Source organism: Paroedura picta, chromosome 7, assembly GCF_049243985.1.
Source record: "Paroedura picta isolate Pp20150507F chromosome 7, Ppicta_v3.0, whole genome shotgun sequence".
In the NCBI taxonomy this organism is placed as follows: domain Eukaryota; kingdom Metazoa; phylum Chordata; class Lepidosauria; order Squamata; family Gekkonidae; genus Paroedura; species Paroedura picta.
Genome location: NC_135375.1, coordinates 55,698,866 through 55,724,771, shown reverse-complemented (window position 1 = coordinate 55,724,771; position 25,906 = coordinate 55,698,866). Strand labels below are relative to the sequence as shown.

General features: G+C 39.7%; 1 protein-coding gene across 3 annotated transcripts in view; it reads left to right on the top strand.

Moving 5' to 3' along the window:
* Positions 1 to 587: 587 nt before the first annotated feature.
* CEP120 (centrosomal protein 120) overlaps positions 588 to 25,906 on the top strand; it is a 36,964-nt gene continuing 11,645 nt past the window's right edge. The window contains exons 1-19 of one of the 3 annotated variants that reach the window (XM_077344416.1): positions 590 to 911; positions 3,484 to 3,640; positions 4,311 to 4,425; positions 6,302 to 6,443; positions 6,831 to 6,890; positions 7,385 to 7,527; positions 7,955 to 8,152; positions 9,280 to 9,504; positions 9,675 to 9,879; positions 11,085 to 11,262; positions 13,393 to 13,542; positions 14,402 to 14,584; positions 16,136 to 16,232; positions 16,316 to 16,468; positions 18,045 to 18,134; positions 19,216 to 19,308; positions 19,846 to 20,007; positions 21,822 to 21,944; positions 24,499 to 24,597. In XM_077344416.1, coding sequence (XP_077200531.1) covers positions 863 to 911; positions 3,484 to 3,640; positions 4,311 to 4,425; positions 6,302 to 6,443; positions 6,831 to 6,890; positions 7,385 to 7,527; positions 7,955 to 8,152; positions 9,280 to 9,504; positions 9,675 to 9,879; positions 11,085 to 11,262; positions 13,393 to 13,542; positions 14,402 to 14,584; positions 16,136 to 16,232; positions 16,316 to 16,468; positions 18,045 to 18,134; positions 19,216 to 19,308; positions 19,846 to 20,007; positions 21,822 to 21,944; positions 24,499 to 24,597 — 2,622 coding nt within the window. In that variant the 5' untranslated portion in view covers positions 590 to 862. Of the gene's footprint in view, positions 912 to 3,483; positions 3,641 to 4,310; positions 4,426 to 6,301; positions 6,444 to 6,830; positions 6,891 to 7,384; positions 7,528 to 7,954; positions 8,153 to 9,279; positions 9,505 to 9,674; positions 9,880 to 11,084; positions 11,263 to 13,392; positions 13,543 to 14,401; positions 14,585 to 16,135; positions 16,233 to 16,315; positions 16,469 to 18,044; positions 18,135 to 19,215; positions 19,309 to 19,845; positions 20,008 to 21,821; positions 21,945 to 24,498; positions 24,598 to 25,906 lie in introns of all 3 variants that reach the window. The other 2 variants (XM_077344418.1, XM_077344417.1) reach the window with 2 other exon arrangements.

Sequence of the window (25,906 nt, the reverse complement as noted above, 5' to 3'; positions counted from 1 at the left end):
TTAGTTGTTCTTAATTTACCAGGAACATATTAGTGTACATATATATAACATATAAAAAGCAGACACCAACATCTATTTCTCTGGTCTTGGGAGAGGGGAGAGAACTCTACAGTCACTCATACCTGTTCAAGGAAGCTACTGTGAGGTCTACTCCATGCTTGGGAGAGCAATGGTGGGGTCTCAGTTAATCACCCAGCATCTTAGAATTTTATTCTACCCTGGAATTGCACAACAAAAGCGGCGCCCTATAAATGCAACTTGCGATTCCTGTTTGACCTAAGTCAGCATCTCCATTATGCTGGATGCTAATTTTCTGCTCCCCCTCTACCTATTTCCAGTGCATTGTTTGGTGCAGTGCCGTGCGCATGCACACGAAAGCCTTACTTATTTATACTTTGCACAAAACTCTGCTGGTCTTAAAAGTACCACTGAACTCAAACTTTGGTTCCCATGCGGCCCTCGGCACCTATCGCCTGGTCCCACGAGGCCAGCATCATGTCTCCTTCCACGCACCCATGGCTGTTTCCCTCTTACAGATGCAATCTGCAGCATCGCCGACAGGTGGCGCTGCCACGGGCTCCTTTCCGCACTGATGATCCGGAAGTGATTGGGCATTCCGAAAGCGCCGCTCCCTTGTCCGTCCTTCTCGATCGCCCTGTCTCTTTTAGTCCTCGCCTTACGCCTCCTGGTTGCTAAGCGGCGGCGGTTGCGCTGCCGGCGGACCTGAAGCGCCAAAAGGTCCCCGGCCGGCGGGATCAGCGAGCCGCTTGCTGGGCTGGATGTTGGGACCCGACGCGGAAGGGCAGCCTCGGGCCTGGCGACCCGCTCAGCTCCTCTAGAACGGAGACCTGCCCGGCTGGCAATGGGCTCCAAGGCCGACCAGCTTCTGATTGTGGTGTCAGTCCTGGAAGGTAAAGGCCTGCGACCCTCCCCGGGATGCCCGGGCCGGGTGGGAACTGCGTGTCACGCGTCTGGCGCTCGCGCTGCCGGGGAATGGGCTGCCGAGCGGTACGAAGCGCCGGGTCAGCCAATGGGGGTGGTGCGCGGGAGCTTTGCAGGTGTTCTGGGAAAAAATCTTTTCCAATCTCCGCACCAGGCATTCTTGAAATTCTTAGATATAACACAGTCTTGAAACTCTGATGGCAAGAAGCCAAAGGTGTGATGCCAGACTTCCCAGTTATTATAATTTGAAACAACTTATGCAAGGCTAGAGGCCGTCTACAATGATGAAGGCTGTAACTTTTTGAAATCTCAGGAAAAAGAGCTGTTCAAAAAACCTTATAAGAACTGGGATGGCTTCTTACCATCAAAATTTCAAGACTACGTTACATCTAAGAACTTCAAGATTGCATGGTTCAGAGAAGAAGAAGAAGAAGAAGAAGAGTTGGTTCTTATATGCCGCTTTTCCCTACCCGAAGGAGGCTCAAAGCGGCTTACAGTCGCCTTCCCATTCCTCTCCCCACAACAGACACCCTGTGGGGTGGGTGAGGCTGAGAGAGCCCTGATATCGCTGCTCAGTCAGAACAGTTTTATCAGTGCTGTGGGGAGCCCAAGGTCACCCAGCTGGCTGCATGTGGGGGAGCGCGGAATCGAACCTGGCTTGCCAGATTAGAAGTCCGCACTCCTAACCACTACACCAAACTGGCTCTCCTAACCACTACACCAAACTGGCTCTCCTAACCACTACACCAAACTGGTTGGAAAATATTTCTACCAACGACTTTTTTTCTTCATTTGCTGCTCAAGGTAGAGTAGTTTACGGTTTTGTAGTGACACAAATCCTTTGTAAGATTAATGTTGCCATATATATGGATTTGTGAATTTTATTGAGAATACACACTTAGAATCATAGAATCATAGAGCTGGAAGGGGCCATACAGGCCATCTAGTCCAACCCCCTGCTCAACGCAGGATCAGCCCTAAGCATCCTAAAGCATCCAAGAAAAGTGTGTATCCAACCTTTGCTTGAAGACTGCCAGTGAGGGGGAGCTCACCACCTCCTTAGGCAGCCTATTCCACTGCTGAATTACTCTGACTGTGAAAAACTTTTTCCTGATATCTAGCCTATGACGTTGCACTTGTAGTTTAAACCCATTACTGCGCGTCCTTTCCTCTGCAGCCAACGGGATCAGCATCCTGCCCTCGTCCAAGTGACAACCTTTCAAATACTTAAAGAGGGCTATCATGTCCCCTCTCAACCTCCTTTTCTCCAGGCTGAACATTCCCAAGTCCCTCAATCTATCTTCATAGGGCTTGGACCCTTGGCTCCAGATCATCCTTGTCACTCTCCTCTGTACCCTTTCAAATTTATCTATGTCCTTCTTGAAGTGAGGCCTCCAGAACTGCACACAGTACTCCAGGTGTGGTCTGACCAGTGCCATATACAATGGGACTATGACATCTTGTGATTTTGATGTGAAGCCCCTGTTGATACAGCCCAATTAATTAATATTCTTCTTAATATATTGCACTTGACACTTCTTGTATGCATTAATATTTGTTTTTCCCATTCTATGTAACAATATTATAGCAATTTATTTTTGTTATTTAGGTGGATTGGTTATACATTGTCGTGGTTCCCTTTAATTTGCTTTGGTTTTCCTGTTTGTTGGCAGCACCACACACATCCAAGCAAACAGCTCAATTCCATGAATGCTTACTTAGGAGTAGGCCCCTTTGAGTTCACATGGGCTTTCTACCAAGCAACCACATGGATTACAGTCATAGTGTATACTTATAGTTCAAAGAGTTTCATAGATCAAAGCCAATTTGCTAGAATCCATTTTTGTCATGGAGGGATTGGTGTAAGGATTATTTAAAAATCGGTCCCACCCTTCCCTTTGATAGTCATGTTCTTTAGTGCAAAATTGAGGCAGGTCTATGGGAGATGTGCCTCATAACCGTTTTGCAGCATTTGGGCCAGTTTTTTGTACCATGCTTAGAAGCCAAATACCATTCTGAAGCATTACATCATACTGTAGTCTTCAAGCTTCTTTCTGTGAAGTAACATTATTTCTGCTTTAACCCTAAGCCATATACATAAGCTGTAAATCAGGATAAATATATGAAATGCAATGGATTATAAAATAGGCATATTTTTGTTCATAACAAATTATGTTATCAGCTTTAAATCCCATAACCTTCTATATACAATATGAGATGCTGGTGCTGACTGGTGTGAATTGGGATTTTAAGACAGTCTTCATAATTTTCACATCGTTTAAGGATTAGCTAGATGTTTGTTCTTGTGATATATGGTACTGGAGCAATTATGCTATAGTCCCTAACGTTTGGATGTTTTTATGAATGTTTGGTTCAGCTTTGCAGGCCAGTCTTGAATTTATTTTGAGGGACATCATAAAGAATTAATATTAAGTCAGCAGGAATTACTTCTGAGTATACATGTTTAGAGTTGAGTTGTTAGACTACTCTTAGTGGTTTATGCCATTACTTTCAGTTAAATGTAGGTCTTTCTTTTTCCAGGGCGTTACTTTCCTAAACGTCCAAAGCATAAACTGGTGGTGGAAGCCAAGTTCGATGGTGAACATCTAGCTACAGACCCTGTTGATCATACAGATCAACCTGAATTTGCCACAGAACTGGCTTGGGAACTGGACAGGAAAGCGCTTCATCAACACAGGTTAATAAATCCCTAGACATTCTAAAAAAAATTTTCAACTGAAAATGTTGTGTGCTATCTTCAACTTATGTAGAATCTGTGTATAATATAATTATAATAAACTGTACTTAAAAAGACAAAGGATGAAACATAGGTTTCTGGCCATTAATTAAGGCAGTCACTGATAAGAACCATCTTTGTTGCCCTGTGTCTGTCTCCCTTGAATACAGTAACTGGCATTTGTCTGGAGCCCATTGTATGGATTAGAAACTTTGTATTCATTATTTTTTTATAGGCATGATATTACATTGTAAAATCAATATAGATGTATTTTTGTTTAGTATTACAGTTTTGCGTTTTCCAAACTTGCTGTTAATTTGTTAAACATGTAAAACTTCACAAGGAGTATGTATTATCGGGGAACCACAAACGTTTGTTTTTGTCATCAATTCACAACTGATTTACAGGGATCCTATGGGGGCCCTTCAGAGGTGGATTGCCATTGCCTGCCTCAGTATTGTGATCATGGACTTTCCTGGTGGTCTCCCATCCAAATGCTAACCAGAGTTGACCTTGCTTGGCTTCTGGGATCTGACAAGATCAGACTAGCCTGGGCTAACCAGATTAGGGCACGAACTGATAAACATATTTACACATCTCTATGTTAAATTGCATTTTTATTTCCTTGCAGGTTACAGCGTACACCTATCAAGTTACAGTGCTTTGCTTTGGACTCTTTGACTACTATGAAAGAGACAGTAGGCTATATAGTATTAGATTTAAGAACTGCCCAGGAGAAGAAGCAGGTATTATTTACACCGTGGTTTTAAGAAATGATTGTTTGGTATCAGATGTCACAGCATAACGTTATAAAAGTTATATATCAAATAGCAAAATTTTAACTGAAATGGAAAATCTCTGAGGTATACAGTTTCAGACTTAGCATATCACTTCATCTTGGCTGATCAGATAACTGGATATTGACACATTAAAAATGCTAGCGTGTAACAAACTAGTCATGTTGGAGAGAAGCCTTAACAGACTAGATCCCTTCTACTCTGCCAGGGATACTATTGGGAGATCATGGATCCATCACAGGTTCTTAGCTTACCTTCTTCACGTGGTTCCTGTGAGGATAAAATGGGAGGGAGTCATAATTTCTGCTAAAATAAAACTGGGAGTGTGTGGGTATACTAGGCAAAAAGCCTGCTGCATGCCCCAATGCAGCGGGTGCTAGCAGGGGCGGGGGGAGTTTTGGGGGGGGGGAGAGAGAGAGAGGAAGAGCTGGGAAGGCAAAGGGGCTCCCAGCACCTTCCTTACTGTTCTTGCAGAAGCTTCGTGGGGCATGGGCAGCGAGCCCGGGGCTGGCTGTCCTAGGTCGGTTGGCCCTCCAGCAGGCTGGTGGCAGCCCTGCAACTGCTGCATAGGCACAGATGGTGGGCATAGTGCAGGGCCATAGTAGCTGGCTTGTGGCCTGCAAAACCAACTGCTCCCTGGGGCCCCTTAGGGGCTGCCAGCTTCTCACCAACTCCGTGTGCACGTTGGGCAGCCTTGTTCAGTGAGCGGATGCTGGCGACTTGCTCTTGTGGTCAGTGGCGCCGACTCAAGGTCCCGACTCAAGGACCTCTCCTCGCGGTCCCAGAAGGGTAGTCTTGGGGTCCATGCCTGGTGGGTCCTCATGTGTGCGGTCAGCGGCTGCTTGTGTGCTCCTCAACTTCCTCATGGCTGCCACTGCCACCTCCTTGTAGCTGCTGGTGTTGCCTCCTTGTGGCTGCCACCGCCTGCCTGGCGCTGCCGCCACCGCTTCCTCCTCGGGTGCACTGCCTCCTTGGGGCTGACGACGGCACATTTCAGCTGTGGCTGCCACCGCCAGCCATGTGAAGCAGCAGGCTGGACAGGGATCGTCAGCTGGTGGGGATTGTATGGCCTTGAGGCAGTGCACCTCAAGGCCATGTTTTGGGGCAGACGCTGCAAGGGCTAGCCTAATCTGGGTGTGGCCAGCTGTGCTGGCTACACCCAGATTGGCCTGCTGCGGCGGAAACTAAGTCCGGACACTGGAGATGTCCTGGACAGCAGACTGCCATTTCCCAAATATAATGGTTACATAAATACACACACAGATATATATATGGAAGACACCACTATCATGAGTACTCCCTGAATTCTGGGATTTATCCCAGACTTGGCATTAATAGATTTCTGTCATAGGAGCAGAGGAAAGTTTTCCATTAACAGATAGGAACACAGTTGAATGTAGAATTCCAGTCCAATCCCAATATTCAGAAGAGGAGCCATTATAAGCTTGTTTATTTGTTGCTATGCTCATAGAACTCTTCTACACCCAATCATGTAGGGTGGAAATAACTTGGTACATGCATGATTTCCATGGGTTTTGACAAAGGAGGGGGAATATTGTGTACCTTCAGTTATGACTAGGTTATTCCTGGCTTGGTCTCTTGCTTTTTAAAAAAAGCAAATCTATCTTGATTAAACTCAGTGGGGAAATTGCCTCAGTGGAATAATTCAAAATCATCCCATAAATGGTTGATATAATTTCACTTGTACTGTTATGATGACTCTGTATTACTTTTGCTTTGCAGTTTTTCTGTATTCTATCTGATAACTACACTGTGTATTTATTTTTACTTTTTTATATTTTCTTTTTTTAAACCCTATGTGCAGCCACCCAAATGGTATCCTTTACTCAGCAATAAATATCCAAAATTTAAATCTGAATTACAGCTAAGTGTAACTTTAGAGACTGATACCAAAGCATCAGTGGATGGTTTTAAAGCAAAAGAAGCACCTCCCAGAGATATAACAAGTGAGTAATATAATCTGTACCAAACAGGATTATATACTGGGAATTACCAGGAAGTTGCAGGTTGTCTCAAGCTAGGTTGTTAGTTATTTGGAAATTCACTATACTAATTATAATTGGCTTTCTCGTTTCTCTCTTCTGTTAATATCACTTCTTCACTTTATAATCTATACAATATTCACTAAGCTGATTTTTATCTTCTCATATCCTCAAGACACTTCAGGATTAGTGATAATATTAAGTTTAAGAACTTCTCACCCATTTCAGATTTTGATTCCGGCTTCTGTAATATAGCCCAGGAGAAATAATATATGCAGCTATTCTATTTTGTCAGCTTTTTCTTGTTTTCACTTTCCCCCTTTTTATTTTTCATATAACTCTGTCTCAAAGCTTCTTTAAACACTTTTGTCAAGATTAGTAAAGTACAACCCCAGTGGAATGTTGGAAATGGTGAGTTTGCTTGTTTACATCTCTCTGCTTTAGTAGTCTTATTCCCTTTTGTCAGCTGTTTATATGTCTTTTGACTTATGTTCATATAATAATAAAATTAAACTGATAAAATAGAGATGCTAGGCTCGCAGTCTATGAAGAAGAACAATGAAATTGATCTTCTCATACTTGCTTCCAGTTCTTCCTATTAGCTTACAGAAGAAACTGAGGTGAAGACTTTGACATGATGGAAGAATTTAAATTTGGACTCCATCATGAGGGTTTTTTCAGTTTTTTTGTGATAAAGTCCTTATGGTGTACTTGTAACTATATTAACATAGAATTAGTTTTATTTACTCGTATAAAATTCTAGCACAGACTGCATTTGTTAATAACTCTGTCCTCTGTAAATTTCACCTCAAAGTACTTTCCAACCCTTCCATTCATAGATGAATGAATATCTATGTGATAGTTTTCTCTACAATGTAATTAGAGTATTTGTTTGCTTTTTGCAGTACCTCTACCTGGGCTGGACTCCAAAAATCTTGTAGCAGTGCTGAACAAGGAAGAAGGATATCATCAGATTGGGCCAGCAGAATATTGCAGAGACTACTTTATTTTGTCTGTTACAATTGCATTTGCTACGCAGTTAGAACAGGTAACAACATGAATTCACCCTTTTAGTGCCACTTTCTAGTGCAACTTTAATTTTTAGTAATGTTTATAGGTTACAGAATATTGACATGTGGAGAAGTGTTGTTATGACTGATTATTCTGTTCCCCCTCCTGATGTTTGATTTTGTTGTACATTGTTTTAAAAAAAGTTTCATAATTTTTTCCATTTAAAACCTATGCAACTCTCAAACTAGTGTTACTTTCATGATGGGTGAAGATTAGATGAGTAATGATTCTTACACAATTTAGCTCTGGGACATAGGTTTTATTGCTGGCTTTATATTTTTGCATAAATATGTAACATTTTGAATGATTGGAAATATTTGTTGAAATCTGAAACATTTTTCAAGAATACTCTCAGCCTAAGACGTTTCAGGATTTCTTTTGTTTTTCATTTTTGTTTATAATAGCTGATACCTACCACAGTAAAACTTCCAGAACAGCAACCGGAGTTCTTTTTCTATTACTCACTGTTGGGCAATGATGTGACAAATGAACCCTTTACTAACTTGATCAATCCAAACTTTGAGCCAGAGAGGGCATCTGTTAAAATTCGCAGCAGCATTGAAGTTCTAAGAGCTTATTTTTTAACACACTCAAAGTTACAGGTGAGATTCCCCCCCCCCCCCCTTTCTGGTTAAATTAGTTGCATTTGCTGTATTTTGAACAAAAAGAGGTCACAGGCTTCAAAACAAAAGGTATCTTTTGCGCTTAGAGAAAGTTACGGGAAAGCAATTAGAATTGCTATGCAGAATTTGTTCAATAAACTGACTCAGCCTGCTGGGAATATACCAAGATTTAGGACTCCTGATTGTTGGTAGTCACTATTTCCAAAATGGGTGTTCATAAGAAGCATTCTGATTTTAGCAGCAGCTATTCCTGTCTCTGGATGGTCACAGGAAAGAAATGAAGATAGTGATAGCCCCCAGCATTTTCAGTCCAAATTGCCATTGTACATGCAAGTTTCATAAGTTTTTATTAGACCTGCTGTCCATGAATTTGTCTTGTGACTTTAAAGGCCATTGAAATCAGTAGCTGTTGCCACATCTTGAGTTTAGTAGATTCCAGAAGTTAATGATCTTTGTCCTGCTCAGAAGCATTTTAGAACTCAGGTCTGAATTCCTTCTTCACAAAGAAGTGGACATCTAATACTGGTGTCATAAAGCATGAATGTTTAAATTGTGGGCCTGGAGAAAAATGAGCTAAAACTTGGCACTGACATCTGTGCCAGAACTTACAATTCTCTAGGCCCATGCATGGCTTTCTTTATCCCTTCAGGGCTTTCTTTTTCAGTAGCAGGTAGTAGTTCTGTGTAGCCCTGCTACTATATGTGAGAAGTTGCCAGCAGCCACAGTAGCAAATGATTAAGACAATGCATATTAGTACCTGTAAAACTCTGGATCAGGCTCTGGGTTTGTTAGTGAATCATATAACTTTCTATATTCCTCCTGTGTCCCTTAACAGAGTGTGATTCCTGACTTGCCATGCACAATATCATGAACACTTGAAGTCAACTGCATGTTTTGATACAGGGAAGCCAGAGTCTTACATAATTAGGTAGTTTGGAAAAGTTTAGAACCTACTGCTGTTAGGTTCCAAGCTGCTCTTTTTTTAAAGAACTTACTATTTCTACGTATCGGTTTTGCTTTTATAAAGTATTCAAATAATTTAGTGCTTATGCAGTTAAATGGATTCACACCTCAACTGTTGCATGACGTTTTCTTGGAACACACAGATCCATTTGTGCTGTGGGGACCAATCTCTTGGAAGCACTGAAATTCTTCTTACTGGACTGGTCAAGAAAGGGAATATGGATATCCATCAGCAACCAGTAGCTGTTGAAGGAGCATTCATTCTTGTACCACCTAGTAGAGCCCGGCCAAAACTGCCCCCTACGCCTCTGGATATGGCACCCACTCTTGGGGTATCGGTAGTTCTTCAAAAAGAGACTGTTTCTCAGGTACATGGGGTTTTTTGTTCTTATGGATTTACTTATGTCTAAAGTGTAGAGAGAGTATGGAAAATATAATCAATGTTGTAATATTCTTAGTGGTTTTTTTGTGGATAACTTTACATTGTCCACAAAATGAAATGCACCTTTTAATTACATCACTGCATTGTCTTGTTTAGCCTGTTGTTCAAGGAGTTATACAGGCTGAACCTGAAAATGTGAGGAAAGCTTTGTCTCCAACACGTGATCAGGAAAGGAGTCCTGAGCAAAGTTCTCATGATGTACCATCTCAGACTCATCATTTTCCTCCCATGAAAGAAGATGGAACGGAAAGTGAAGTGGAAAGTATTCAGTATGACAGGAATCCAAAACCACAGAAAAAAGGTTGGTGTTGCATAGATGTTAATGCTTAGCAAGCTGTTAGTTATGGCTGATCCCAGTTATGATCATGTAAACAGACCACAAATGGATAAGGTAGGGATCAGTTACCCAGGGAATTCCCCAAGTATACAAACAAATATGGCTTTATAAGTTAAGAAGAAAAGCCTCGATTTCAATACAAAGGTTTAAAATGCTCTAGTCAGCTAAAAGAGGAGAAAAAGTGGTCAGGTGAGTTGGAGAAAGAAGGAGACCTTTTGAGAAATGCAGCAGGGTATTGTTAGCCAATATAATATTTCTGGTATTGGAGGCAATATACAGTGGTGATTCTGATATGTCGGGGGGGGGGGGGAGTCCTTTAAACTGTCCAATACACTGTGGTATTGGACCTGGCCTCTAGAGTCAGGCAGGGGCTACACCTGCAGTAGATGTTCATTGTTTTAAAAGAGTTGTAGTGTCACTGACCAGCTCCATCTGCTAACCACTCCTGGGAGGGACAGTGTTTTAATTTCATTTGGTAATTTTGGAAAGGGCACAGTTATCGTTTTCACTGAATTTTTAATACTCTTCTGATATCCCAGCTTTCTAGTATGGTAATAATACTTACAATATTTGATCAAAATGATCATGACATTCCAGACTTTTTGATATGGAATTAAAGTGACAACTTTGAAGTGCCTATCTGTAGCAAAGATGGATTTCCAAATCCTCTTTCCCTGAGATTCCTTGCATGCCCACCCCAGCTTGTAACCTCCAATTTACAATTGAGACTTTCACAACCCTACAATATATATAATATCTACTACAGTATCCTGTAGAGAGAAATAATTAATCTTGGAGAGTACTCGAAGGCCATTTAAACTGTTCCGAAAGTTCCAGTTAGAGGTCAACGTATTGCCACTTTGCGCAATGTGTGGAGGGCTTCTTGAAATATTAAAAGCATTTTAATGTGCATTTGCTTGCTTTATGGATCAAGCTTCTGTCATGTATCACAAATATTTGGCAACAGCCTGTAATGGAGTGTAAGTAGTTCAGAATCTAGTTTTAGAAAGGGGAAAGTTAAATCACTTCTGAAATAATATCAACACTGTAGTTGCATATTAAGAACTTCATTACATAGCTGTGAAGGGGGGTGAAGATAAGATTCCTTTGAAAGAACAAAAGCTAAAGTTTTTTTAAAAACTAAATATACTGTTTGTTTCTCCTTGCAGTTTTACGTACTCGAGCGCCTGCATCCCAGTCTCAGCATGTCACTGGATCTGGTCCCTCTGAACCTACGACAGGGCCAAAAATTACAGTTCCAGCAGTATCTCATCACTTCTGCTTTTCTCTAGATTTAAGATCAGTCCATAATATGGATGCTGGCTTTCCTGTTAATTGCATATTGAGGTATAGCATGTTTAGTTAATAGTTATATGGATGAAAGGAGAGTGATTTTTGTTGTGATTTTTCACTTGGGAAAGTACAAGATGCAACTGAATCCGTGACTGGTTGATCTTTTGTGTAAAGCTGTGATTCTATCCTCTGTATCTCATGGTCTGATTCCTGGAGTGTGTCGCTAGCCTTAGATATGTTGAGGTTAAATGCAAATACATTATTTGCTTTCTTTCGAGTTTGGAGGTTTCCTAAGATTATTTTTGGCGAATTCCCATTTATTTGGGAATTGAGGCAATGGAAGTTTTTTACAAGGCTGACAGACTAGATATATGTCCTGCCCTTTGGTTAGGAGTGCGGACTTCTAACTGGACATGCCGGGTTCGATTCTGCACTCCACATGCAACCAGCTGGGTTACCTTGGGCTTGCCACGGCACTGATAAAAGTGTTCTGACCGAGCAGTGATATCAGGGCTCTCTCAGCTCACCTACCTCACAGGATGTCTGTAGTGGAGAGAGGAAAGGGAAGGCGACTCCTTCGGGTAGAGAAAAGTTCCTCTTCTTCCTCTTCTTCTTCTTCTTCCTTCCTCCTTCTTTCTTCTTCCTCTTCTTCCTCTTCCTCTTCTTCCTCTTCTTCTTCTGTTTACTCATAACTCAATAATTAAATTGAACATTGAGGTATTGGAATAAAATTCGGATACTATTCTTGCCTTCACTCTGAATACCCTTTTCTTCAGAACGATTCCACATAGTTTTAAAAGCATATCAGCTTGATCACCCCCTGATTTTCAGGAAAACAATAGTCATGTTTTGTTTCGGTAATAATCAAACATTTCTAGACATAGAAATTTAAATAATGTTCAGAACAACTTGCTGCATTTCAGTATGATGTTCACCTTATTTATTTTATTTATTTATTTTATTTTATTTCTATACTGCTTTTCCATATGGCTCAGGGCGGTTTACATACCTTGTAATGAGGTCGCTAGGAAAGAAGTGTAGGGTTTCTGCTTCCTTCCTAGGAGAAGAAGAGTTTGTTTCTATACCCTGCTTTTCACTGCCCATAGAAGTCTCAAAGCAGCTTAGGAGTAAAGTTGTTCTCATCTTGAGTTTAAGTATTGAGTCTGTGTTGGTAGGCATCCAAGAACATGTACTCTGTTGTCTTCTTGCAAAATGGGCCCTGTTAGTTCCAGTATTTGGATGCCAGCTGCACAGGCCATTTCTTCCTGTTGTAGTAATGTTCTTCTGAAATGTGTCTGTTTTAAAATTAAATATCAACAACTAACATCTTATGATCTAATAGCCACCCATGGCCCCCAGGTTTGCAGAAAAATCCTAAACATTAAAAAAATACACTGGGGATTTAAATCCTTCCCCATTTTTTGAAAATAACAAAACCTGTTGCCTGTGCATGGGCAGATAATGCACTTACCAGTGGAGTTGGCATTAGTGATCACCATTAGTTGTAACACCAGGCGCAAAAGCCATGGCAGAAGGCACCAGGAGTGGCTATGAGTTCACTGCCGTGAAAGATGCTTGGAGCTTGGCTGCCACTGTGGCAGATGCTGGGAGGGCCTCCAGGTGCAGTGGTAGTGGTGAGCACAGAGAGACACTATGGAGCTAGCTGCAGTGGTGCTGAACACAAAATGAGGCTGTGGGACCAACTGTACCAGCAAGATAATTGGGAAGCCACTCCCTGCTAGGCTGTCACAGTGGAGTGCTCAGAGAGCCACTCCAGATCTGGCTGTGTATCGGAGGACTCCAGGAAAGCATTTAGGGCTGGTTGTGTTGATGGGAGGATGCTGGAAGCTGCTCTGGGGTCAGCAACTCCCTTGTAGTGTTGTTGTCACCATAAGTGGGTGGTGGGACCTGGAGATGCAGTGAGGGAAGAGAGATGGCATTCTCCCCCCCCACACACAAACACACAAACACAGTGGTCATGGGCCTCCCACTTGACTGCTTGCGAATGCACACGTACTGGGCATGTGTGCAACGAACTTGGCATTTTTAAATTAATGTAAGTTTCCTTTAATTCCTGCATTCTTGTTGGCACCACGTCATTAGTATAATTAGCTTGGAAGTCTTTTAATTAAAGGATCTGAAAGTCAAAAATTTAACTTGGATTTTCTCCTCCTTCCTCAATAGGTACTCGTATCCATTTTTTGGCAGTGCTGCACCTATTATGACGAACCCTCCTGTAGAAGTGAAGAAAAACATGGAAGTGTTTCTTCCTCAGTCCTACTGTGCATTTGATTTTGCAACTTTGCCTCATCAGCTTCAGGATACTTTCTTTAGGTACCATCTATGTAGATACTGCTGTTTTAGTAATAGAAATGTATCGTTTTAAATGTATCTGAGTCTGTAATACAATGTTGAAGAAACTTTATAGACTAAATATCTAGTTTGGGAAAGATCTTTTTGTCATTTTGTTCAGATATTGCATTTCAGTTCAATAACTTCATCTCATTTTATTAATGAGACCTGCTTTAGTAATCTAGGGTGCTTTTTGTTGTTGGGGTTTTTTTTTGCCATTTTATGTTGTTAACTGGGAACTATCATGCCCTCTGCACAGAGGACAAGAAGCATAATGTATACTATGTCATAATCAAAATATGTGTCAGGTTCTTGTAGTGGAGAAGTTCTATTCTTCTAGAAGTTCACATTGTTCTCCTAAGCAGTGTATGTAGAAAATAATCACAATAGAGAACTATCTTGAATTATGAAAGCAATTCTGAATCAGAATGTAAAATAATTGAGAAGGGTTTTTTTGTTTTTTGTTTTGTTTTTTGGTTGTTAAGAATAGGGAAGCTGCGATCACCGCATAATTTAAATGTATCTTTCATGAGAAAACTTTACTATGAAAATTATTAAAAGCACTTGTGACACAGTATCCAGAATAGCAACTGATTGTGTTTTTAATACCAGTTGGTTTATGTATATTTCAGGCAATTGATCCATCCTAAAAGCCAAAAAAAATATCTCGTCATGCTCCTAAAGCTCTGTTTTACTTTATTATACCTGTTTTCTTTGCATTTTAGAATAGCATACTAATTTTTCACATACATTCAAGAAAGCTGGAAGAATGCCTTCCTATAAGAATGAAATGTAGCTTCCTGGGTATTAGTTTTTTTCTTTCCATCTTTCTGTATTTTAGACTACCCTTGCTGGTTGAACTGTGGCACAAAGATAAAATAGCCAAAGACATGCTTCTGGGAGTTGCCAGACTCCAGCTGTCCAATGTATTGACCATGGGAAAGACCCGTTTTCTGGGTGCTAATGGAGAGCAGTGCTGGCGGCAGATCATCAGTGAAACAGTTCCTTTCACAGCAGCACAAGGGTATGGTACATTTTGAGATATGGGGGCTACTCTGTTAAAAGCGGTTCTCTTTGACATCCTAATAGCCATTGCAAACATAATTTCTGATGATTAGGTTCAAACCTATATTTTTAATTAGGTGAAATGAGAGGATCTTACATACTTGTTTAGCCATGCAAATCTTCTCAAAACTATATTGCTTGAATATGTAAAATACTGATTTTGCCTCATGTTGAGCCAGAATAAAATACCGGGGAAACAGTGCAAGTGGTGTACTCTCTATATCCTCTCTCAGTCCCATAGACACAATTTAAAAGGTGTTTGGTGTTCATGTTAATTCTCCATTTTTGCGTGAGTACACAATGGTTTAAAAAGTTTTCTATCTCATACAAATATTGTCAGGTATGCCTTCCTCAAGCTGACTTACAGAACTTAAGGTATATTCTTGGCTACTGTTGATATAGTGTGTGTGTGTGTGTGTGTGTGTGTAATCTAATATATGAGCTTTCAAAATGCCCAACTCCAGTACTACCTTTCCAATGTTGTTGAACAAACATGGATGAGAATTGTATGATGACCTAATCACCACTAGATGGCAGTGGCCCAAGCTTTATTGGCTTTGGTAATTCATTTCATATCTAACATACCAATACAGAAAGTTACTGTAGTCCTGTGTGTTAATTTAGTTGGTTTCAGAGGTTTCAGATGTTTGCATAATGAGCTATTTAATTTAAACACTGAAGGAAAGGAAACTCGGGAAATTAAAGATTCTTCTCAGCTTTTTATTCCTTGTAACTTTCTTCATTATATTGTTAACAATATATTAGATAATATACATAACTCCTGGTTCCAGGAGTGGTGGCATATAAGTCCAATTTAATAAATAAAATAAGTCTGTGTGTGACATTCACTCAGTGTTTTATTTAAATTGGGTTGTTATCAATGGAAAGCGACTATGTAGGCACCATTAGCATAGCAGTGTAACAGCTGTTCAGGCTACACATCTCTGATTTGCTAATATTGAACATATAGTTGCTTTGCATAATTTATGGTCCGTTTTAAATAAGATTCTGAGTATGAGGAAATGTTTCCTGTGCCACATTTAAATCTGACCATCGCTTCAGTGGAATCTACAACATTTATCCTGTAAATAGTAAGAGATCTCAGTATCTACAGATTCTTGACAAGTTGCATGTGCACACAATTAAATGATTTGCTCATTGGCCTAAACTTGCACACTTGATGATGTACAAAAAATAGGGTAGCTTTTATATGAGTTTATTGAAATGAACATATTTGAACTGAGGAAGCAGCACAGGCTGTTACCAGACTCATTCGGAAAGGGAAGCATGGAAGCTCAAGGAGGAATACATACTTCAAAGTCACTTTAAAAGGGGCCAATACGTCTTGTCAATGATCTGTCATCAAGCTCTTTATGTTATATTAAACCCATTCAGCTTTCTGTGATCTTTGGTGGTTTAGGACGGTCAGACTTCCTCAGAAATTTGCTAGAAATAAGGATATCTGCCTTGGGAGAAAAGGGCAATGAAATGTTTTGGGTTTCTCTTGTAGGCCAAGCAACAAGATAGCAGAACTTTCATATACAATGACTCTAGAAGATTATGGCCTTGTGAAGATGCAAGAGATTCTAGTGTCTGATTCATCCCAGGTAAGTGAAATATGCCCTTTCTTGGTGCAGAGAAGGAAAGGCAGCTTTCAAAGAAGTCTTCTCTAAAAGCCTTTCATCTTTAGTATTTAGGTGCTGATGAACCACCACAGGTTCCTCCACCTCAGCCTGTGAATGCTTCACAAGTCCAGCCAGAACCACGGGAAACTCTAGAATACAAGGCAGCCCTCGAACTGGAAATGTGGAAAGAGATGCAAGAAGATCTTTTTGAGAACCAGGTTACTGTCTAATTTTGTTGATGTTCAACTACAAGTTTAACTCCACATTATACTAGGGGACCATGATCAGTTTTATACCTGTGTTGGAGTTTAAGTGGCTGAAAGAGTGGGGTAGGAATCTTTTTTTTTTTTAAATAAGGCACCATTTCTTTAAGTATGTGCATCTGACAAGCCCATCTAATCATGTTACCTTAAAAAGGTTGCTATCAACTATTAAGCATACAGTGCTGTGCCATTGTAGGTTATTCCATGACTGCCTATGTCTCATAGGCAAATTGTCTGATCACGCCTGAACATTTTATGTGATGTACAGTAACTTCACATGCCAATATTTCTTGGCTCTGCCACTGTTGGATGTTATACAGTTACCTTCTCATTATGCTCAGAAACTCTTTGGTAGAATTTAGTTTGCTGTGTTTGAGATATTTTGACAGGCTGAAGCAGTTGTATTGGAATATAAGAATATTTCAAAAGTATTCTACATGCTCAAGAGGAATCTTTCCCATTGCAGGTTCTTAGGTTCAAAAGTCAGTTACTGAGATAAGTAATGTTGTTGTCTGCTGCTCATCCTCTAGTCTCTATAATGTGGGCAAATAACGAGGTACAGCAATAGACCTTGATTTTACAAGGCTCCTCTGGGAAAGACTCCTAGCTTCTTGGTTTCTGATGCAATTTGTAAAGTGTTTCCTTCAGATTACGTTATAGTGTGAATTTTTAATTTGAATAGCCATGAGGTTTCTTTTCTGGAGATCTAAACATAACTTGGAAGCAAAATATTTATTTTATAGTCAGTGAACTTGTAATTATTATTATTTTTACCTGTTAATTTTTTTCTCCTGTTTACTTTTGTCCATTTAGCACAAGTGGAAATTTCTGTGCTTTTCTAATCCCTTTTTACAGTTTTCTGCTTACAACTTGCAGTGGCCTATATCAACCCACACAGTTCCAAAAACACAAGGGCACTTAGGTTTTCTTCCGAGAGGCAGTTTCTGCTGACTTCCTTCCTCCTGCTGCAATTCATTGAGCTTCCTGGAATGTTGTCCCTAGTGCCCAGTGGCTTTTGGGAATGGCAGTAGAAGGGGAGGGGGGGGAAGAGTGGAAAGGTCTTCCACCACTGCTTAATTACTTGTAAGTCTTCAATAGGTGTAGTTGGTTACGGACCATGGTAGCATTTATTAGCCTGTGTATTATAACACAATCTGGCAGTCTTTTCTTAAATGTTTCTAGAAATTTGGAAGACATTTTACTGCTATGTTGACTTTCAATAGACTCGAGCTTTTCCTTGCTGTAAAAACTGTTTGTTCTTCGTAACTTTCTTTTTAGCTTTCACAGAAAAATAAGCCTTCCCAGAAAAATAATCTGTTCTGGGATATAAAGGGAGTTCTCTATATATAAAGTCCAGTGTTTTAATCTGGAATCTATTTAGGCTCTATGAAAATTGTTCTGTTTGGTAGTTGCCTGAGGAAGAAGACATTCTCAGCGGGGTGTGTAGCCATTCAGTCAGCATTTGTTTTCCCTCGGCTTTCAAAATGGGAAGTGTTTTTTTAATTGTGAGTCTATGTTTTGGTTTTTATAGCTGAAGAAGAAAGAGCTGGCTCATATGCAAGCTCTTGCAGAAGAGTGGAGAAAGAGGGACCGAGAAAGAGAAGCGTTGGTAAAGAAAAAAGTAAGACTTCTTTTCCGTTTCATTTTTAAAGTGTAACATAATCAACTAACAGAGGAATTCAGCAGTGGTGATAAAAGATGTTAATGTACCAGAAGCAGACCTAGATGTATACTGTAACCTAAACCATATGAGAATGGTCCAGGTTGCAAACATTAAAAACACTCTGGAATTAGGTTTAGAGCTTAAGTTATTTTCAGCCTCTATCACTCCAAGAATTCACAGATCAGGACCTTCCCGCTTCCCCTTCCCACTGTAGCATGAGTGCCTTGAAATCATCAGAATTGCATAGGAAGCAGAGTCTATACTGGGGCAGGGTATTTGGTGTAGTAGTTAGGAGTGCGAACTTCTCATCTCGCATGCCAGGTTCAATTCTGCACTCCCCCACATGCAGCCAGCTGGGTGACTTTGGGCTCGCCACAGCACTGATAAAGTTGTTCTGACCGAGCAGTGATATCAGGGCTCTTTCAGCCTCACCCACCTCACAGGGTGTCTGTTGTGGGGAAAGGAAAGGCGACTGTAAGCCACTTTGAGACTCCTTTGGGTAGAGAAAGCGTCATATAAGAACCAACTCTTCTCCTCCTCCCTCCTCCCTTCTCCCTTCTTCCTTCTTCTTCATCATTTTCATTCAGTGGAAACTTCCACCTTCTCTTTCATAGACTTGTGCTATTAAATCTACAGCAACTGGGAAGAAAAACAAAGACAAAGATACCACCATGCAGTCCCAGAGAATTGTGACCTTTAGTTTTTGGAACTGCATGACTGGATATCTGCCATTGTTTTTCTTCCCAGTTGCTATAGACAATGGGCCACTGCCATCACTGTTCTTGGTCTTGTTGAGGTACTTTAGGAAAGCAAACCTGACTGGATTTTTCTCGTATTTAGATATTTGGGCGTTCACTATGTGTGAAAGTCGATAATTAACAGTGGCTTCTTGGATTCCTTACTTAACACTTTCAGAAACTCAGTCTCATTTAAATTCTGGCTTCCACTACAAGAAAAATTAATTTAAAATGGCCAACATTTTGATAAGTTATTTTCATTATTTAAGTTTTTTTTGTTTCTTCAACGGTTTATATTCTAGGTTGCAGAGTACACAGTTTTGGAGGAACAGCTTCAAAAAACTTTGACTGATTTAGAGAAGCGTGAAAAGCAACTTGTCAGCGCCGAAACGGAGGTAAATATGAGCCAAACAGCACTTTATTTTCTTGATCTTTATTATTAAAAATACCCATGGGAAAACCAAGTACTTTAGCCTCTAACCATGTCTGTTTCTCTTTTTTGTCTGTCTTTCTGCTGCATAGTTCTGAAGCCTTTAAAAAAGTCTTTTGGCAGACTGGGGTGGGTGAGAAGACGAGTCCTTGTTTTGTGGGTGGAAATTATAAAACGAGGGTACCACTAGATACAGACCATCTTCATACTGAAAAGTGCCAATGTTCCTCCATTTCCTGATCTACACTGGAACTGGTGGCTATATAACTGCTGTTTAGCTTGGAGGTAGAGTTTCTCTCCTATAACTTCTATATTGGAATATATTTTTATAACCATAGCCTAGCTGTAAGGCTGTTGTTAACTTAAGAAACGTTATTATAGGCAAGAAAATATATGCTGGTATGTTAATGTGGCTCTAACAGTAATAGTCAGAGCTTCAGCTGAAGTGGTGCAAATGTTCATCTGAGTAGCTTTGAAACTGTTGGTTTTGAAATGTTTTAAGCTCCAAAGACTAAGGAGAGAACTCCAAGCAGAGCATGAGCGAAATCGGCAGGAACTTCAAGATACACTGAGGCGGGTTAAAGATGAGTGTGCTCATCAGCTAGAGTTGGAGAAGTCAAGGATCAGGCAGTTGGAAGAGAACAAGATCCACCTTCAACAGCAAGTGAGTGAAATGTTCTTTCTGCCGAGTTGACTGAATAGTTGCTTAAATGAATATGCACCTTTTAAAAAATATGTCACTGAAACAAAATTAAAATCTGAGTTTGTTTATACCACATTCTAGTCAGCAGTGTGAGAAAGTCAACTGAGAACACTTCTGTTTTTTTGTTAATATACCCTCATAATGTTGCTTGCAAGTTTATTGGTGTTTTTGTCTACAGGGAATTTGGAGACCTTTGTAATAAGAAACATGACCTCTTAGTCTTCAAAGTAAACATAAGACATTCAATATATATTGGTTAAATACAAATAATTTACATTTTTGTATTCTTATGTTGCTTTCCAACCATCAAGTAGTTATTTAAAATATAATAAATAAAAATATTTTATCAGAAGGCCTCAGTTTCCTAAAATATTGGTAGAGATCTGGAATGTTTCCCTCAGAAGTAAATTCCCCAAAATGGAAGTTATCACCACCCAGAAATTATAATTTTCATAGGAAGATTACTATGGTGGTGATGACATGCACATATAGTATTCTTCAGAACCTTATTGCAGAAAAGTCTGCTGTGTAATAGAATGATGTCATCACTCAATGATAAGCATTTGAATATGTATTCTTAAATAGGAGTGTACAAAAAAAAACCCTGATATTTTTTTCACTTTTAAGTATGTTGGAGTTCCCCCAAAATGATATTTCTCAATATTTCCAAATCCTAATATCAGTATAGTATTCTGATTCAGCATATATGAATTTTTTCAACTCCATTTTAGACAATGGGGACAATTATAGTTCATGGCCCCCATAGATTACAATGGTTAATTGATCTGGGAATATCTGGGGCTTGGTGTGTACGTGGAGATGTTCTTGCTCCAAATTTTCAGCATAGCTACTAGTACCTCTCCTCAAAAAACTCCCCCAATTTGAAGAAGATTGGGTCCAGGGAATTCAGTTTTATCAGCCTCCAAATATGGTACCCCACCTTCTCTGTTTTTTTCCAGTAGAGGTGGGGAAGGCATTTAGAAAAGCATTTGAAAGGAAATGAAATAAATAAATAAATCCTTTAAATGCAATTCAAATGCAGCTTTCAGATGGTCTCAAAAATCTGGCTGAATTAATATCAATAAGGTATTCTTCAAGTTTTTTTTTGCTCATATTAGCAATCACACCCCTAAACTTAAAGTTATTTCTAATTGTAGCACAAAATTGGTTGATTTGAACTGTTCTCCATCCTATCCTGTCTTTTCTGTGAAGCCAATGGGAAATTGCTTGTAAGTGAACAGTTTGGAGCTTCCACTTCCCTGTCCAAATCTCCTAGTTTGGATCACCATAACTCTTTAAGTAGCGAGTTGGCCAATTTCCCCATCTTCTCTTTGGTTTTCAGAGATTCTAGGCAAGAAGCATCACTCCTATCAGGCCATTTGTGGAAGAGGTGGAAAGGTTTCTTTTGTTCACCAACCATTATTCTTCATGGGTCTGGAATCTTCCAAGGATGCTGAAATTGTGGGAGGAGCCTTCATGAAGTGTACTCAACGTCAAAATTTGGTTTTTGGAGGGATTAAGCAGGATATTTGCAAGGAATTATTGGGCAGGGGACAAACAATTTGTATGTTTCTTGTGCACTGTTCCATGTATTTTTCTTTTATAAAACAAATTATAAGAAATATTAATCTTGCACTGACGTGTAATCTCCTCAAAACAGTTGTGATATATTGTTCACTGTGTCTTTTGTTTGGTTTGCAGAATGTCCTTCTCAGTTGATTGCTAGATTGTCATCCAGATGTAAACTCATTCAAGTGCTCTTTTTAAAAAAACAGATATATGACGCGGAAAACAAGTATAAGGGCCTGGAGAAAGAATTTCAGCTATACAAAGATCAGCAGAGCAGCAAACCAGAAATCCGGTTACAATCAGAGATAAATATTCTAACATTAGAGAAGGTATGACAGTGGACTTCTATAAACTCTTCAGATCCATTTATAATGCTTCGAATGTATAGAATCATTTTACAACATAGTAAAAATGTAGTGTTGTTTTTAAAAAGACCTAAAATAAATTTCATATATAACCATAGTCACAAAACACTGGTTGAAATGTAAACAGACAAGATATTTTTGGAAGAAACTGGTTTGAAAGATGTTGCCAGTGGTGAGTCTTCAGCTGAGCACCATCAATGTGCCTTTACAGATTATCTGTATCAGTATTTTTCCAAACTATTACATACTCAAATGGGACAACAAAAATTGAGTCTAATAGCACCCTTAAGACCAGCAAAGATTTATTTATGAGCTTCCTCAGGCAAAATGGAACAAGAATCTTGAGTGCAGATATATAGAAAAGAATAAATTAGTGGCAAATTAGTAAACTGTCATAGTATCCAAATTATGCCATATTATAATTCTTTGCTAAAACAGCTAATCAGTCATTTTGAGTTCAGTTGTAGTTCACAAAAACATCTTTATTTAATTAAATAAAAGAGTAAGGGCTCCTGGGGAGGAGTTAGGGCAGGACCCGTCCAGGATAAAAACTCGGAGGGCCCAATCAGGAGCCGCAAAGTGGCTCCTGATTGGGCCCTCCAAATGTCCATCCAGGGCCAAGCCGCCAATGGTGCGGCTCCCCATTGCCGCCTTCGCCCGGCTGCCAGAGGACTCCCCGCGCCGAAGGACAAGCAGCCATACAACACTGTGAGTCCACATGGCCAGCTCCCTTTCCCGCTGCCAGGACCCCTTCCCACCACGCTGCCACTTCCTACACTACACACACACACACAGCCCTTCGGGACTACTCTCACTTGCCCCCAAGGCCCCTTCCCGCATCACCGCCACTCCGTCTGCTACACAAACATACACACACACACTCCCACCCACGCATCGAACAATCAATCAACTTATGTAAGTTATTACATAAAGCAATGGCATATTCTGGACTCAACAAGGACATAGATTTTTTATTTCACTATGCATGCTAACCTCATTCAACTCTTATATACACATTCCTTATAATCCCCTCTTTATTTTATTTGGGATAATGTGACTGTAATGTGATGTTAGTAATATGTAATGTAATTTTGAATCTAACTCTGGTCTCATGACAAGGTAATTTTTCCAGTGTAGCTTGTCACTTGCAAGGGATGCTTCTATGCTTGGATGGAGACGGATGGGGCAAGCAACTAGTCTCTTTTAATTATTTCTTTTCACAACTGGGAAAGTGTCTGCTATTGATTACTAACATGGACAGTTTTTGTGAACTACAACTGAGCTCAAAAGGTCTGATTTGCTGTTTTAGCAAAGAAAGACAGTGTTTTATGAATTGGAGAATGCAGTTTTTCCATGCATGTACTCTTCCTTACATGCATTCTGGCTCATTTTCTGGAGGCAGTACATGGGTATAAAAATCCACATATATGATATGATATGGCCATTGGGTGCACTACAGGGATCCAGGCTCCCAGCTTGCATAAGCATAACATCTGTATGGGCCTTGTGCATAGAGAATAGAAGTAATGGAAAGTAATTACTTTTTGCAAGTCATTTCTTGAGTCTTTTTTTTTTTTTTTGTATCCATATAGCTTTATTTAGAATTTATTTAGGTGGCTTGTTTTTTAACAGGATACTTTATTTTTAATGGGTAATTACATAAGATACCTTTTCAATAGTAATGAAGATGGTTATTTTCATAATTCATTTCATAATTTCATAATTCACGCTTAGATGCATGAATCTCTTGGGCTCTTCATGACAATTGATTCTATTTCATTTCTGGTGGGTTTGAGGACTTAGGAATAGTTCTGAAAAATCTGTTGCAAAAGAATGCTTAGTACAGAGAATTTCAAGTTCCCAGGCAATTATGTGGTTTGAAAACTTTCTCTTGCCCTTGATCCAGTTCTACATACCTTGAGCTCTATTACATTTAGGATGCCATCTCATTTTGGACAGGCGAATGTTGTGAAATATTCCCTGAAGCTCAAAATGCCCTTGTAAATTATAGATGACATAGCAGTGGTGCTAATGGTAGAGTTTTTGGGCTAATTGTGGTTGGGAAGGCCAATCAATGGGACTAAGAGTACATCTTTTTAGCAAAAAGGAATGATGACTCACTGACCCTTGAAATTGAATATATAAGATGCAGTCTACACAAAGGGGGCACATACATTACAAGCCAAGACTTTCTACCATTAATTAAGCTGGAATATGAAAAGCTAAACGGTTATTTCAGAAGAATGAATGTTATCTTTGACTCTTTTTGAAGATGTTTAAAAGATGTTTACACAAGCTGTCTTGGAGTACAGTTTCACTTTGTTAGACAATAAAAAGAAAGCCACTGCTTAAACAGGGATATGCCTGTGTGCCACAATATTTACATCCAATTGCATAACAGTTTAAGATGTTACATGTTATACTAAACAGTTTTCTTAATCCAATTTCTATATACAGAATCAAGCCAAGATTATTAACTGCTATCACAGTGTTTGAGGGAACTTTTTTTTTTTTATAGGGGGATCTCGAAAGGAAATTGGAATCGGCCACCAAGTCAAAACTGCACTACAAGCAACAGTGGGCTCGGGCTTTGAAAGAACTAGCAAGGTTAAAACAGGTATGTAATAAATGTAAAATGAGCAATTGGAGAAGAGGTTCTTAGAATTAAGAAATGCTGAGCTAATCTCATCCAAAAAATTCTTGAAACATTCCTTTCCATTCACACTGCATGCATTGTAATAACCTCTCTTTTTGGTTTCTCTTAGATTTAGGAAGACTGAGCCAGCTGGCTCCCCTCTTTGACCTTATGATCTGAATTCACATACCTTTAGAGGAAGGTTCCCAAAACTGATGCCTACCAAGCTTTTCAGAAAGTGGGTGGGGCTGTAGTGAGGCAGGGCTTGTTATTAGTTTCCCTTGTTCAGATGAAATCATTTTTTATGACTAAAAAGCCCCCGCAGTCACTGGAAAACCAGTGTGACTGTGGGCTTTTTCTTAGCCGATATGAGGGGCCATTTTGTTCTTCTATTCCCCTATCTCTTTCTTCCTCCTTTCCCCTCTTGTGATTCATTTTCAGAGTGAGGCATGAAGGTATCATGTTTAGCTCTGTCACCTGTGGTGATCATTTTGGGATGGTGCTAACCACCTCTTCTGAAAACTTCAACGGCATCTATGGGTTTAAAATGGTTGGGGAATCCAGCTTTAGAAAGTCATCCTAACCAGACCTACTCAGTGTATTCAATGGGGATTGATCCCAGGAGAGGGATTTTAGGATTGCAGTGAAAGTTATACTCCAGTAATGACTTTCAGCTAAGATTGTATGGATGAGTTATGCAAGGCCTGGTATCAGAAGTGACTCTAGAGGCCCTGTCTTATTTTCCCTGATGGATTTGAAGTGTCATAGTAATTACTATCTAAATATATATGTAGCCATGACTTTTATGAATGATATGGGATGTTATTCTGTATTTTGAAAGAATCCCCAGGAAATGTGCAAATGCTAAAGAGTATTTGTTATTCTATATGTACAGCAAGTGTTAAACAATCTATCTTTAAAAATAACATTACTGGAGATATTAGTAAATGACCTTTCATGTTAGGTACTTATAAATTTGGAGAAGAAAAGAATATGCTTACCTATTGGCAACTCTTCTGGATTACAAAGATTGAACAGAATTCTGTGATTTCTACTCTCTGGTTAAAAAATATACATTGGATCCATTATTTGCCCAAATAATGCCTGTATAGTTGGGTTGTATAGATAATTTAACAATGTACAAAAGTGCATCAAATCAAACTTAATTACAACAATTGCATTACAAACTGCCACATAAAACCTTTCAACAGAATTGTAATGCCCGTGAAGAGGGTGGCCGAACAAAGCATTATTTAAAGTCAGATTTCCAGCTTACAGTTCCAAAAACTGA